The 15,488-nt window shown below is 41.6% G+C and overlaps 1 protein-coding gene across 1 annotated transcript in view; it reads left to right on the forward strand.

The window, feature by feature from the left end:
* Positions 1–1,297: 1,297 nt before the first annotated feature.
* The window catches only part of MDFIC (MyoD family inhibitor domain containing), a 46,348-nt gene continuing 32,157 nt past the window's right edge, over positions 1,298–15,488 (forward strand). The window contains exons 1-3 of the mRNA XM_063134035.1: positions 1,298–1,418; positions 1,743–1,904; positions 10,932–11,063. Coding sequence (XP_062990105.1) covers positions 1,811–1,904; positions 10,932–11,063 — 226 coding nt within the window. The 5' untranslated portion in view covers positions 1,298–1,418; positions 1,743–1,810. The remainder of the gene's footprint in view (positions 1,419–1,742; positions 1,905–10,931; positions 11,064–15,488) is intronic.

Here is a 15,488-nt window from a genome sequence, read left to right on the forward strand (position 1 = left end):
CTGTTTATGTGGCATTTTTCTGGGGGCAAGCCTGGAGGTATGCCAGCAGAAATGTGACCACACTTATACTATGTACAGTTCTCATCACGGCACCTAAAAAAGGACATTGTAGCGTTGGGGGAAAAAGGGGCAACTAAAATGATAAAGGAGCTTGAGCAACTCCCCTATGAGGAAAGGTTGCAACAGCTGGGATTGTTTAGCTTAGAAACAGGTAAGGGAAGACATGACATAGATGTAAAAAAGTATGCAAGGTGTGGAAAAAGCAGATATGAAGACACTTTCCTCCCCTACCCATAATACTAGAATCCCAGGGGAGGAAATAATAGTAAGAGAGGATGAGCAAAGAAACACAGGTGACTGCTCACATCTGCCTCTAGGTAGCATTGTGGGCCCAATGGGTTGTATCCAATGTTAGTCCTATTTAAGAAGACCCATTGAAATGGGTCAAGTTAGACTAATGTTGGATACAACTCAGCCTTCCCTACTGCGGTGCCCAGAGTGGGTAAGTATGAGAAGCTGCTTGCCCTAGAAGGCGCAGAACAATCCTGGAGGCCTGAAAGGGAGAGATTCCACAGATCCTATGGCTGCTGTGTGTGCAGGGGGCATGTGGGTTCCAGCCTCTGTTGAGAGGAGGGGGGGATTTTATTTACTGAACCATCAGATCTCTTCACCAGTAGGCAGCTTTTCCTTGAAATAAACAAGTCAGCATTAAGTACCCTTTTCAAATATGTATTAACATCACAAATAGTTAGGCCCTAAGACAGGTTTACTTGGGACCAGGCCTTTCCCATTTTAGGGCCAAAACAGACATGGCTTTAAATCCGTATCTAGCTCCTATGTCTTTTCCTTCATTCTTACTCTAGAGTAGGCACAGGCCTCCCAATCCATATTAGGAGCCTAGCATGGGGGCTTTGGAGATCTGGATTGGGGGGCCCTGCACCTAGAGTAGAAATGAAAAGACGTCGCTGCTACAACACACATTGAAAGAAAGGTCTGTTTTGGCCTTTAGGAATGACCAAGAAGCAGCGTTGCTCTTTTCTGCTGCCAGCCTGAAGTGTCCGGGGGGGGTTCCTCTCAAATGATAAAGCGGCGTGCGGGGAGAGCAAGCCAGGTCCAAATTTGTGGTTGTGGGGGAAGGGCGCGAAACTTGTGCCGAAGCTGAAGAGGCTTCCTGCGCTGGGAGGCTCCGTCTAGGCCCGGGCAAGAGGCTGCCTGGGGGGCGGGGTGCTGCTGTTGCAGCTGCATGTGAAACTAGCGGGAGGGAAAGAGGAGGTGGCCGCCGAGCGAGAGGGGAGATGTTAGGGAAGCAGCTGGGCTGAGAAGTGCTTCTGCGAAGTCCCCCCCCCCTTCCTTCTCCCAAGCGGGGAGGGAGAGGCAAGTATTTCTCCGCGCCCCCGTCCCGCCGAAGAAATGCCAAGGTAAGAGCGCTGAAGTTTTGCTTTTCTGCGGAGGCAACGGTTGTTTTCCACGCCTCCCCTACTCTGAGAGGCCTGAGGCGCAAACTTCCTTCGCGGTGTCCTCGGTAGTGCGCTCTTTCTCGCGCTCGCCTGCGTGTTTGGGCGAAAACTACCCAAAAGGGGAGGCAGGGAGACCCGCGCTGCGCCTGCTGTCGCCGAGAGTTTGCAAAGTTGGGGCTTCTTTTGTGGCGGCGCATCTGCCTTTGCCTCCGAGCGACTCAGACGGGCGGGCGTGTGAGCGCGCGTAAAATCCCTCTGAAAGACTTCATTTGTTTGTCCCTTCAGGGTCGTGTGTTAGCCTTGTCGAGAGGGGAGGTATACGCTCTTTATTACTCGGAGGAGAGAGCTGGCAGATGTCCCAAGCGAGAGAACCTCTTCCTCCGGGGCCTGAAGGGCCAGAGCGTGCAGCGCCGGCTGAAAACAGCTTTTTGATCTCACTCCCTCGAGGTGAGTTGCTTGAAAGTTTCTTTGGAAGCGCGGCGACGGCTTAACAGCTGAAACTGGGTTTTATGTATGGGGTTTGTAAGGGGTGGGGGTTGGCTTTTCCATACCATATAGCGCCCCCCTCCACATCCTGCTAGGGAGGGGGCATTCCTCTTTAACGCTGCCACAGAATGATCAGTTTGTGCCTCATGTCTCACTTCCTTTTCCAGTTCAAAACACTAGATACGCCTTCCCCAACCTGGTGCCTTCCAGATGTTTCGGATGACAACATTATTTCTGACAGTCGGCTGTGCTAGTTGAAGCTGGTGGAAGTTGAAGTTCAAAACAATTGGGAGGGCACCCGGTTGGGGAAGGCGTATTTAGTGTTGGAGAAGGTTGCACTAGATGCATGCAGAAAGTTACTGCTACTCTTTCTGCCCTGCTTTCCTGGCCTTTTGCTTATTGCCACACCTCCCAAATTCCAAGGCTGGCTGAGGAATGCAGAAGTAATGTGTACTATACCTCATTCACTTTGTAAGTCAATTGTAGTTCTTTTGAAGCTCTGGGGTAGGGTGTTAAGATGCTCCTAGGTCATCTCTCTCTTTTCTCTGTCTCTCCCCCCCCCCCCCCCAAATCTGCAGGTGTTAACATAGACAACTGCTCCAAAGTATACACTTGCCCGTTTAATTTCCTATTAATGCAATAGAATATGTGCTTGGGTGGTTAACTTTGGTTGGCATGTTAAGATTGAAGCATGTATGGTTATATTGGAGGATGGTCACCTGGGGGGGGATCTACACTATTGCTTTTAAAGTGCTTTAAAGCACTTTGAAAACGTTTTGAAACCTGTATGTGCAGTGTGTCCTGGGCCCCAACAGTTGTCAAAACTGTTAAAAGCGCTTTAAAGCAGTAGTGTAGATTCCCTCCCCAAATCATTCGTCTTTTTGTGTTAGCAGCAGAAAAGTTGGCTTTTGGATTCTCTTTTGCTATAAATAAAATGAGAGACGTTTAGGCCCTTCTCTCCCTTTTAAGACAGCATTTGGTGTCTTCTTCTTCTTCTTCTTCTTCTTCTTCTTCTTTAGGGGGTTGGACTCAATGGCCTTTTAGGCCCCTTCCAACTCTACTATTCTATGATTCCTTGATTTTTATTCTTCTACAACCAGCAATTTGGATTTAAAGGACACAGAATGATGTAAAACAGTCTTTGAAGACCAAAGAAATATGTGCCCTGTTCCACAACTGTTTAATGGTAATCTTGCATGGGTGATATTTTGCAGCAGCAATCTAAACGTGTTGATGAGTTTGGGGCGCTACAAATATCTGTTAATAGTAGTAATAATAATAAATAATCATTTATCCTGCTTGTGGAAGGGCTTGGATTACCCTTGCCATGTAGTATTCTGCAGACTCAAAATGTTAGAGAGGAGATAGAGAAAATACATTGCAGCCCAATCCAGGCCTTGTTTACTCAGCATTTTGCCCACATAAAATTGTCGCCTCTTACTAAAACTTCAGTCCTATGCACTATTATAGCTTCATCCCTGTTTCCTTGAATTATCTTGAATTACCTGTTTCCCTTGAATTATCCCCTACAGCGCTAAGCTGTCACCATTATTGTTAGCTAAATCACACCCCGGACGGCGCTCTAAAGATCCTTTGCATACCAGGAAAAGGGTTTAAGGGGGAAATGTAAAAAAATCATTAAAAAATCAACTGATGACCCAATCCAATTAAAATTTGGTATGCTTAAAGCTCTCCTTAATATCTATTACTGTGCCAATTTTGATGTTTTTATCTTTAAAACTTGCGCAGATGTAAGCATTTGTTTAATTTGTACTTTAACCATATTAAATACTGCTCCTGCGCCCCTAGTGGCCGCTCGGAAAACAACAAATGATTTGCTCCAAAACTAGTAGCAAACTAGGTTGGGGCTTTTGGCTTTATAGCACAATTAAAGCAGGATGCATGGGAGTACTTCACAGTCAAAGCAGATTATAAACTGGAAAACTTCAGAGTACTTCACAATAAAAGCAGATTATAAACTGGAAAACTTTGGAGTCCTTTGCACGCAATTCGCAGTGATTGCACAGTATAACGCTGGTGTGATAAAGCTCTAGGTTCACTGAACATATATCCCACTGAACATAGTGGGGTTACTTCTAAGTAAAACTGAGACTGCAGTCTATTGCACAAAGAGCTGCTGTGGAGATTACTGCAGCTGGCTTTTCATGGCCTTAAAGGCCTAACTGCATGTTATGTTAATAGCATGGCTGGCAGCCACATCATGGTATTTCTGAAGTTTAATCCTAGGTGCATAAGGAGGATATCAGTTGGGGCCATAGCACATGGGATTTAACCTTTCCCTGTTTAGATGTGATCTTGATGCAAATGCCCCCTCTCCTCCACTGTCTCTTTTCTGTCACTAAGGGCAGTGCTGGAAGGGGGCAACTTTGATTTGGATTGTAGCTGGGAAGGGAAGGGTAAAACCTCCCCTTCCCGTGTACATCAGTCCCAGTGGAAATCTGGGACCCCCCCTGCTTAGGATTTTTTGAAAAATAATCCTGATAGGGTGGTAAACCACCTCATTAATGTAATGCCCAAAGAGTGCCTTAACTAACTTTTTCTGGTGAACCAGCTGCACCTCTTCTTTCCTGGCAAATTTGGATCTCCCCACAGTTATTCATGCCCTAGTGATTTCCAGGCTGGTCTACTGCAATACGCCCTACGTAGAGTTTCCCTTAAAAAAGTGTTGTGCAAGATGCTGCTACCAGTTTATTGTCTGGAGCCTGGAGCTGACTATTGTGAGCTTATTGATTTTGTTAAATCTGTACTGATTTTTAGCGCTCTGTTTCTTTCCAGCCTCTATTTAAACTGCTATTGTTGACTTTAATGCTTTAAATGGCCTGGGATGTGGTGATCCCAAGGACTGCTTTTTTCTATACATGCCACCAGGTGTGCTCTATGTAACATCCGAGGGCTTGTTTTGGGTGCCTCTGCTAAGAAAAGTTTGGTGGATGTCCTCCAAGAGCAAGGTCTTTTCTTTTTTTTTTCTTTTTCTTTTTTTTTTTGAATATTTTTATTATTGAAACAACAAACACAAATCAAAATCACTTAATACAAGATATTATCATACCTTACTATCATATATTCAATATTAACCTATTAAACATAATATAATAAACATAACAGTGCTCCCCCCACCTCGGGATCTCATTCTTGTTTCCAAAAACTCATAGTTTCATCTGTTGGTGGAACCCCCCTTCCTTTAGAAAATACAAACTCCAGGAACTTTTTCCATATACTCTCAAAATCATTCGTTTTTACTATGCCTCTTTGCATTTTTATATTACATGTCAATTTATCGTTTATAGCAATGTCCCACACTTCTTTATACCATTCTTCAATACAATAATCTCCTGTAATTTTCCAATTCCTAGTTACTATCAACCTCGCAGCTGTCAGTAGGTTCGTTATCAATTCTTTCATTTCTTTATTACATTTAGGATCATCATGCAGTGAGAGTAATGCAATCCTTGGTGTAACTTCTACTTTAAATCCCACAATCTGTTCAATCTCATAAAACACCATCTTCCATAACTTTTGCACATGTATACAATCCCACCACATATGTAAATACGTTCCCTTTTCTCCACAACCCCTCCAACAATCTGCTGAAAGCTGTTTATTAATCTTATTTAATCTAACCGGAGTTAAGTACCACCTCCATACAAGTTTATAGTAATTCTCCTTTATTCTTACTGACATATTTCTCAACACTCTCTGTCTCCATAGTCCATCCCACCTCTGTTGTCCTATTTGTATCTTCAAATCAGTCTCCCAAACCATTTTCCCAGCACTATCCAGCCCTCCTTTCTCAACTAATATATTATATATTTGACTCACTAACCCCTTTATCCCTATGTTTTGTCCCTTATCTATTTCTTTTTGTTCAATTAATTCCTCAAATTTCAATGATGCAAGGTCTTTTCAATGATGGCACCAACATTGCAGGATGCCTTCCCCACAGAGATACACTAGGCTCTGACACTGTGTACTTTCAGGTGTCAGACCAAAATCTGGCTCTTTCAGGAAGGCTTTGACTAAATTGATTCTGCTGATATTTCTGTGTTTCCCCCCCCCTGTTTTAATTTGTGGTGTAATTTGAACAAACTGGATCTAGTCCAGCATTCTGTTCACACAGTGGCCAACCAGCTGTCGACCAGGAACCCACAAACAGGACACGAGTGCAACAGCATCCTCCCACCTATGTTCCCCAGCAACTGGGGTACATACCCTGTTTCCCCAAAAATAAGACAGTGTCTTGTATTAATTTTTGCTCCCAAAGATGCGCTAGGTCTTATTTTCAGGGGATGTCTTATTTTTCCATGAAGAAGAATACGGTACATATTTATTGTTGAACAAAAAAAAGGTCTTCGGGGGATGGCTTATATTACAGCGAGAGGCAAAACTGGAAGTAGGTCTTATTTTCGGGGGATGTCTTACTTTCGGGGAAACAGGGTAGGCATACTGACTCTGCTACTGGAGGTAGCACATAGCTATCAGGACTAGTATACATTGATAGCCTTCTCCTCCAGGAATTTAACCCCCTTTTAAAGTGATTCATTATGCACTATTTATGTGTTTCCCTGTTGGGGTAGTATTTTCTGTTATATTTTATTTTCCTGCTGCTGTTTTGTATTTTTGCATTAGTTGTTTTTGTTATGTATCTTCTGTGTTTTATTTTAAAGGATCTATATAATCGAGGAGAGGAGTCCCACTTCCTATGTTACCGTTGTACACAAATTGTTTACTTTTGTGTACAGTGTTACTGTTGTACACAAATGGTTGCTGCCATGTCACACAAATTGTTTACTTGTATGAGTAATTTTATACAAAAGTAAGCCAGCTGCACCAAATTCTGCAACAGTTCAGATTTTAGCACATGTGTTGTTGGGATTTGTGGGTAATTCCTGTCGGTCCCTTTTTTCTTCACACTTAATCTGGGCGATGCATTTCCTGATCACTGCAGCCCTGTCTCAATTGACTAAACGCTGAATATCATGTGTTCCTTGTAAAAGAGTATATTTTTCATAATTTCATGTGACTGTTTCAATCTCTGCAAACAGCAGAACTCTTTTATGTGATACTTTCTGTGTTAATAAGGTACAAAAAGCTCATCCTTGATGCGATTTTGGACATATTGATCACATTTGCATGCCACAACAACCCAGGAAATCCTGGGATGTTGTGAATAAAGTTGTGAGTGAGTGGGTGTGCTAGCTCTTGACACTCGATCACACCCACTGCAAGTGGGAGGAGCTAAATAACCCAGGGATAAGTGTCCTTTGGTTGTTTATCCTCTTAGAAGCAAATGGGTAGTGGAGTCTGCACATTCTAGTTCCCACTTTGTTAACAACAACCTATGGTTTAAAACAACAACCCTGTTGTGACATCTGAAGGCAGCTATTTAGTCACTTTTTATACTGTTTGTTTCATACTTTGAATGGTTTTAATTTTTGTGAACCTCCCAGAGAACTTCGGCTATTGGTCGGTATAAAAATTCAATAAATAAATAAAATAAATGAATAAATAAATATCCTAGAAGTATCAGGTCAGTGTTCCATAGGCTGAAGCCACTGTGTGGCATCTACCAGCATATGGGTACCTAATTTACTTCAAACTCATGGAAATGAAAATTCCTTAATTGTGTGAAGTATTGTGCACATGGCCAAAGGCTATTGTGTCACATTTCTTAGTGGTTCCCCAATTGTGAAATGTCCTTCCCAGAAAGATTCGCCAGGTGCCTGACTTTCGACATTTTCCCAAGCTTTTTTAGATGCAGTTTTAATTATGCTGACTGTTCTTTGCTGTATTTATGGTTTTGTGGCTTTTAGATTATTATATATTTTGTTTCATTCTTTTTGTAAGAATATAATTGGGAAGGGAATATAACTGTTGAGTGGTGTAAAAATACTTACAATAACAATAACTTGAGAAATTCTCTGACAAACTGTCCCACAAACAATTGTAGAATAAAGCCAGGCAATTCAAAGCCAGCTGCAAGTCCATGCCTTGCTTGCTGCCATTGATAAACTGCACCTGGACTTGTTGGTCACAGTATGTTGGTGGATTTTGTGACAGTTCCTACCTACCATTCCTCTAAATATTTAAATAACCTTGCAGGACACTACTTCCCCCACCATCACAAATAAGTGAAACTTGGTGCAAGCAGATACCCTCTGACCCCCCAAAATCCAAGTTTAAACACTAATCAATTGAAAAACAAATACACTCAATTAGGAAGATGATCTCTTTAACTTCCATCTAAGTGGGAGTTCAGATCTGTGACCAATGCAGGGGCAGCAAGACCAAAATCTCAGCCAGGTGAACATATACTATAATATTTATTTATTTACAATAGTTGTATACTGCTCCCCATTCAAAATTTTGGAGCGGTGTACGAGATAAAATAAAATAAAAACAATAAAACACCTTAAAATAGATTTTTAAAAGAAGTAAAATGAAGAGTGAACCGTGGCTGGTCATTAAGAAAAGGCTTCCTGGAACAATGACATTTTCAGGAGGCGTGGAAAGGAATACAAAGTTGGCCCCTGCCTGACCTCCAGAGGCAAGGAATTCCATAGGAGGGGGGCTACCATATGCAATGTGGAAAGAGGAATCTAGGTTAACTACACAATGACTCAGGCCGCTTGACTCTCTTTGGAATGGAACCTGGTGCCCTTTCCCACACAGTTGATTGGACTATAGCAGAGGTGACAAAATTCAGGCTTGCAGGATCCACTTTATTTTTGGATAGAACCCTGAAGTCCACCAACCAGAGCCAGGTGCAAAATAGTGGCTCAGGCAAGTAGACATATGCTCAGAATTAAGGAGCAGATTGCTTTTGAATTTATGCACCATCAGTTTCAGAACTGAGCTTGCAAGTCCTTTCACACAAGAATCATCTGCTGGTTTTCTTCCAAGCAGTCCCCCCCCCTCCCCCGGCAACCTAATTTGGGAGGGGGGCAGGAAGGAGATTTTTAGTTGTTGCTGTTGTTACACAGTTGGAACACAGAAACCCTGCTGTAAATCACCAGAGATTGACCAGTATATGCTAATCTATCTTCTGCCCACCTCTTGTCTATAGCTTCTCGGCCCAAGTCAGCAGTTGTGTTGCCTTTGTAGAAGGAGGTTAGCAGGAGCCAGTAATATCTGCAAAGGGGTGGAAAGACAATAGTCCATTCTCCGCACAGTGGACTGATGTAGTTGCATTCCAAAGAGAGAGAGGAAGTGGCTCTCTGGGTTCCTGGGTGCTGATCTGAATTTGTTTAATATTAATTTGGAGAACAATAATAAATAAGTACAGTGATACAATTTAAAGAAAATTGCATTGCTGCTTCTTAGCGCCTCTTTGATCAGAGACGATGTTCCCATGTCCGACCCATAATGCCAACGTTGCAGCTGCCTAAAAGTGCCACACAAGTTCAGACAAAGCATTCTTCAAATCAAGCAAGGCAGAGCTATGTGTGACTGGATTATTTTCTTCAACGTAGGTGCACGTGGCCCTGATTTGGATCAGGAACATGGTGTTTTGGGAGAGTGGGATTTAAGCTCCCCCTTCCTGTTTTTGGCCCAAAATTTCATCATGGAATCAATGGAGATGTGTTTGGGTTTTTTTTAACCCCCTCTGCAGAAATGCTGGGGATTAAATTTGCGGGGGGGGGGGAATGGGGAACCTCCTGGAGGGCCACAGTCCTGATCCAAATTGGGGCCATGCCTGCTTTCGCTTAAGTGTATAATTTGAAGAACATTTAGTTTGGCCCTCAGACTTGTATCTTGGGATCTGTAGCCTGAACTCGAGGTGTCCTAGGAGATATGTCAGTGGGGATGGGGTGAGGTGGAGTTCTGTTCTGTAATGCAGAGAATAATTGATACGAAACTGGACTTAGCAGTTTTCTGAGGAGGTTTTTGCTATACAGAAACTCACCAGAGTAAGTTAGGTTGTAACTATGTTTGTAAACTTGGAACACTTGTGGAACTAGAGAGGAAGTGCAAATATAGCACCCTAATTTAGAATAGCACACCATCTCTTGTAAAGATAGATATGCTTTGGAGATATCTATCTTGAAAACATGGGATTTTTGCTTTTGCTGTGCTGTGATAAAAATATTTCAGCAAATTTCACAATTACTCTTATTTCCCAGATCCTGTATCACACTTTACTGGTAACTTGTTTACTGTTATGAGTAATAGGATACCCCTGTTGAGCAATTTACTAAGATTTCTCAGTTTTATTAAATACTACTGTTTTGAGTGATGAGTCATACCTTCTGACTTATGTTCATCTTGATTCTAATATAGCTATGAATGTATTAGTATTAGCTAAGAACATGCAAAATTTCTAAAATGCTTAAGTGTTAGTGTCGCAAGACACACTTTGACATTTAGTTTCGTATGCATCATTTCAGTTAATAATGTGCATGTGGCAATGATATTTTTTTTCTGAAGTCAAACCTAAACCATCATCTTGCCATTTGGTTTTAGCTTAGACCATCTTGGTCTGTTTAGTCTAGCAGTAATCTTGGATTCTTTTCAGCCAGCATGGATCTTTATATATATATATATATATATATATATCTCCATGCTAGAGTCCCAGTCTGCTAGATACAGATTTCAAGTGATGTCTGTTTCGGTTCACAACCTGAGAAAATCAGAAGATCTTCAGAAGATCCTTTTACTGCTGCACATGCCTATGGTCTTTAGATTATGGTTCAATGAAGAAAATTTGCGGGGGAGCAGTGTTCTTAAGTTGTTAAGACATTTACTTATCTTCTTATAAACTTTCGGGAGATTACTGCTGTGGTATTTTAGTTAACCATAATCTCTTGGCCAGTACTTAACTCCTGCACCTTTAGCCCGGCGTTGAACCACAAATGATTTATAAGAGAATGCTTTGGCAAATTCCCATTGAAAGAGTAGCTTGTAAATGAGTAGGTAAATCTTCTTAAATTGGTGACTATAGCTTAATCTTTATTGCTTGTTGTTATTTAGAAAAATGTGGTGGAGACAGAACAGCTGTAGGAGCAAGAGAGATAACAGAAACTTCCAGTAACCAAATTATACAAGCAGAAACACAAGACCAGCCTGTTTGGGGAAATTGCACTGATGATGACCTCATCAGAAGTAAGTATTTCCAGAACTAATTGCTGCTGTTTAGACTTGCCTTTTTAGTGTAATCTGGGTATGGACTGTTGATTTAGTTAAATCTGTGTCAAATGCTTTTGTGTCAAACCATAATATGTGTGTCAATGGAATTTCTTCCCAGGCATGATTTTTGTCAGTCTTCATCATTGAAGAGTAAACATCATGTTACAAAGTGGCTGTTTTGGTGACTTGAGTAAACATGCATTATACCATGTCAGGGAGAGCTGTGTAATTCATATTTTAAGACACTGTAATGCTCTTTTCCATTCATTCATGGCAACGTAAATGCCTACAGTACTGAACAAACTTCAGAATTGTCAGCCTTAGTGTGTGTGTATGTGCATATGTATGCATATATATATTTGTGTGCGCACGTGTATATATATATTTGTGTGTGTGCATGTATGTATGTATTCCACACACGCTATAAGAGAGAACATATGTTAAAATACTCTATGGAAAACCAGTGTTTTATGTTTTCAAGTGATATGTCAAAAAAAATCCCACTTTAGCACTTGGCAATTGTAGAACTTGTTTGTTATAAATAAATAATAGATACTGTATGGTGGTCTGGTGGATTGGCAGAATTCTTAGTTTCTGATGATGGATTGACCATAAGGTTAGTGATGGCTTTAAAAGGGAGTTGGATAAATTCCTGGAGGAGAAGGCTATCAATGGCTACTAGTTGTGATGGCTATATGCTAGCTCCAGTACCAGAGACAGTAAGCCTATGTACACCAGTTGATAGGGAACATGGGTGGGAGAGTGCTGTTGCACCAAGTCCTGCTTGTGGGTTCCTGATCGATAGCTGGTTGGCCATAAAATAGTTTATCTGTTCTACTCAATAGTTTTATCCTGCAAATGCAGCTTCAATAGCTCAACAGGTTATGAAAAGCCATTGTTTTTTAGTTCATGTTTGTGCTCTAATGTGCACATGAAGCTCTCTGCTAACATGGACTTCTACTTGTGTAGGCAGCGCTTAATTGAGTCTGGTTGGTGAATGGGAGAGAACGCACAGTCATAGCTAGGATGATAAATTAGCCACAACTTTACTGACTCACTTGAATAGGCTTGACTGTGGCATAGGGTGTGGATCCTGTCATTGGCCAGTCCACCTGCTGGCTGATTCCTCTTCCTGGCCCACATGCCAGGGGCAGTGGTGGTGGATGGTAGGGCCAGGGACACACCATGGCATGGACCACTAATGTGAGCCCCTTTCCACCACTACAGACATGGCCAGTTTGCAGCCCCCATTTTGGTCTCCAAAGTCCCCGAGATCCCTTATGGGAATCCTCAGTGTGGGAGACCAGGGAACCCAATCTTGCTACCACTCACCAATGGATCCAGCCCAATACCTATCACACCTATCTAAGTTGTGACAAATGTTATGAAATGAAGCATCCGCAAAGAATTTACTGATATTCCAGATCAACTTATTTACAATGGAATTAATCTTGCAATGGGAAAGGCGAAAGCCCCTGCACGGTCTTTGCCAATTGGTAAAATTCCTTCCCCATCCCATTTAACTGGTGACTACTTTTGCCACTGCAAGATATCTTACTACCAGGAATGGGTGGGTGGGTAAGTCAGCAACTACAATCCTGGAGCCATATGGGAGGTCTGCCTTTGGGAGCCTCAGGTTGAACTGGACTCAGAACAAAGGAGAGATCTCATTCTGCTTGGTCTGCTTCTTTGGCCCCACCTAATCAACACATTGATTGGTCCAGCAGTCCCCTCCTGGGAAGGAGATGGTGCCACTGAAGCTGTGCAACCACTCCTCACCAGCCTTTTCTGCCATTTCCTTCACAAATCATGGCTCCCCATTAAGAGGGTAACTTAGCTCTTAGCACTGAATGTTCACAAAATTGAAGGGAGTCATCATGTGTAAAAACACCTGTGTGAATCGGAGGCTCAAGATTGGGATTATTGCTTATATGTTGTTATGCGGCATGGTATTCTTAGGGTGCCCACAAAAGTCCTGCAACTGCCAGAATCCCCCAGCCAGCCAGCCTCAGTTGTTAAAAGTGTCATTCTCACTTCTAGCTTCTTCCTGCATTTCTGTCTAAACATGCGTACGATTGCACCTGTAATGGGTCATTCTAATGATTTACTAAAACTATATTGGCATTCTATAATAAACAAGTATTTACAGTACTGCATAGAAAATGAAATCGGTCAAAAGCAAACATTTTGAGTTTTAGACTAACTCTGTTCAGACGACATGCTTAAGCCATGGTGGTTAAGCATTTTGAGCTAAACATTAAGGTGGAGCATGTCTTATGAACCATGAATTAGTGTGTTGTGTGGTCGTTAGTAACCATGGTAGCTACATAACCACGGTTTAAATACGCTCACTAACCATTTGCTGCAAAAGGGTTAACGGCCTAACCATGGCTTAGCCTGTTCTGAACAGACTCATTGTGATTCTGTTCACATGACATGCTTAGCCACGGTGGTTAAGCATTTTGAGCTAAACATTATGGCCTAGTGTGTCATGTGAACCATTTCTAATCATGGAGGCTACATAACCATTTGCTGCAAAAGGGTTAGCGGCATAACCATGGCTTAGTGTGTTGTTTGAACAGGCCCAACAATGTTTAAAAATCAAGAACTAATGTAAGGTTGACTTGTCAAGGAACTTGTTTTTCTGTATTAAACCTAACATAAGATTCAATTTAATTTGTCAAGAACTTTGCTTTCTGTTGACTGCTACTTCAATTACCCTGTATTCCCCCCCCCCCCCTTGATTGGATTGTTTATCCACCTACACAGTTTCAAATATTGCTTCTTTTGTTTTAAGGCTTTCCAAGTTCATTTTAAGCTTTCACATTATAAATGTTTCCAGATGTCCCTCCCCCCTACATTTTTAAACAATGCAGCAAGATAGTAAACTTTGGCCAACTTTATTGATGAGTATTCACAAATACATTATCATGGTGACCAGGGATTTAATTCTGGTGATCAAAATTGTGGTACTGTCTGCCATCTGAAAAAGCTACGGTATTTAGCCCTTTGACAAGGACTTTTTAAAATCTGTTTTTTACTTCTTTTGGTCTAGTTTAGACGAGCATCTGCTTCTCACCCCTGCGTCTCCATGTCAGCAGAATTCTGTTCCAGTCTTGTCTCCATTTCTCCTGATTCTCTTCTTTTCACCGTGTTCCTTTCTGCACTCACTACTGCTACCCATAATGGCAGTCCATGTTTTTCCTTCCTACTGAGTGAGCTGGTATTTTGTTCTTCCTGTCACCAAATACGTCTTTGCTGTCTGAAAACCCTACTTAGCATTCTTTGGGTTTAGACAATGACTGGGTTTGCATGATCACTGCAGCTCACTGTGGATTATGGTGCATGCTGGTGGCCATTTTGAATATCCGTTGGGGAGTTGCCGTGGTTTGCCATGTCATCTGCTTCCGGGTGGCTGGAGTTTTGGGAGGGGGAACCCAGCTCTAACAATGTGTGCAGCCTGTGCTTGAATGACACAGCAACCTATGGCAACCCAAATAATCTGTGGTGGGCTGCAGTGATCGTGTGAATCAGCCCACTGCTATATAATCTTACAGTAGGTTCTGATGGCTCTTCATGGCTCTCCTTTTCCATTGTATGGCTGGGAAAAGTGAAGTGCCTTTTCTTTGTCCAGGAGCGTCACTTGAACTGCTTGAACTTTTTGGTTGCACTCATGTCCCACTGTGAGAAATTGGTGTGGCTGGCAAACACTGTTTTCAGGTTTTTTAAAACATTTCTTAAAACATGGGATACCATACACATGTCTGATCTAGTAAAATTGTTGACAAACAAGGCAGTGTTTAGGAATGTTTTAACATGATTGCTATTATAAGATGCAACTTTTATTAATCTTCAGCTATCAGTTAGTTTACTTAAAAATTACTTTTTATTTTAATTCATTTGTGGTTTCTTAAAAGTTTGACTTGATTGTTGTTGTTGTTGTTGTTGCTGTAATTAAATTTCTTAGATTCCTTTGTCAGAAAAAGACCCAAGGTGACTTACAATAGAACTAAAGCATACAAAAATTTAAAACAGCTATAACAATTATTCATGAAAACACAGTTAATGGAAGTTCAAGAAAATGTAAGAAGATAAAATTCTCATGGTATGCATGGTTGCGAAGAGTGCTAATGAAGGCATACTGTTGTCATCATATTTTCCATCTGCTTTGATTTTATTTCCTCCAAGCTGCAATGTCAATATGCTCTTGATCATTTCAGTATGAGATTTGGGCACCTGTATGATTTTGTGTTGAAAAAGACCTTTTTCTTGAAACAAGAAGTTGCCTGATTGTATTATCACTCACGTTCCAAAAATAAAACCTTTTCTGCCAAATTTCAGTAATTTATTTGTTTTTCTGGTACATTTCCCCCTTTGTTTCACTGGAATATTACTGCCAAA

This window comes from Elgaria multicarinata, chromosome 9 (genome assembly GCF_023053635.1).
Source record: "Elgaria multicarinata webbii isolate HBS135686 ecotype San Diego chromosome 9, rElgMul1.1.pri, whole genome shotgun sequence".
In the NCBI taxonomy this organism is placed as follows: domain Eukaryota; kingdom Metazoa; phylum Chordata; class Lepidosauria; order Squamata; family Anguidae; genus Elgaria; species Elgaria multicarinata.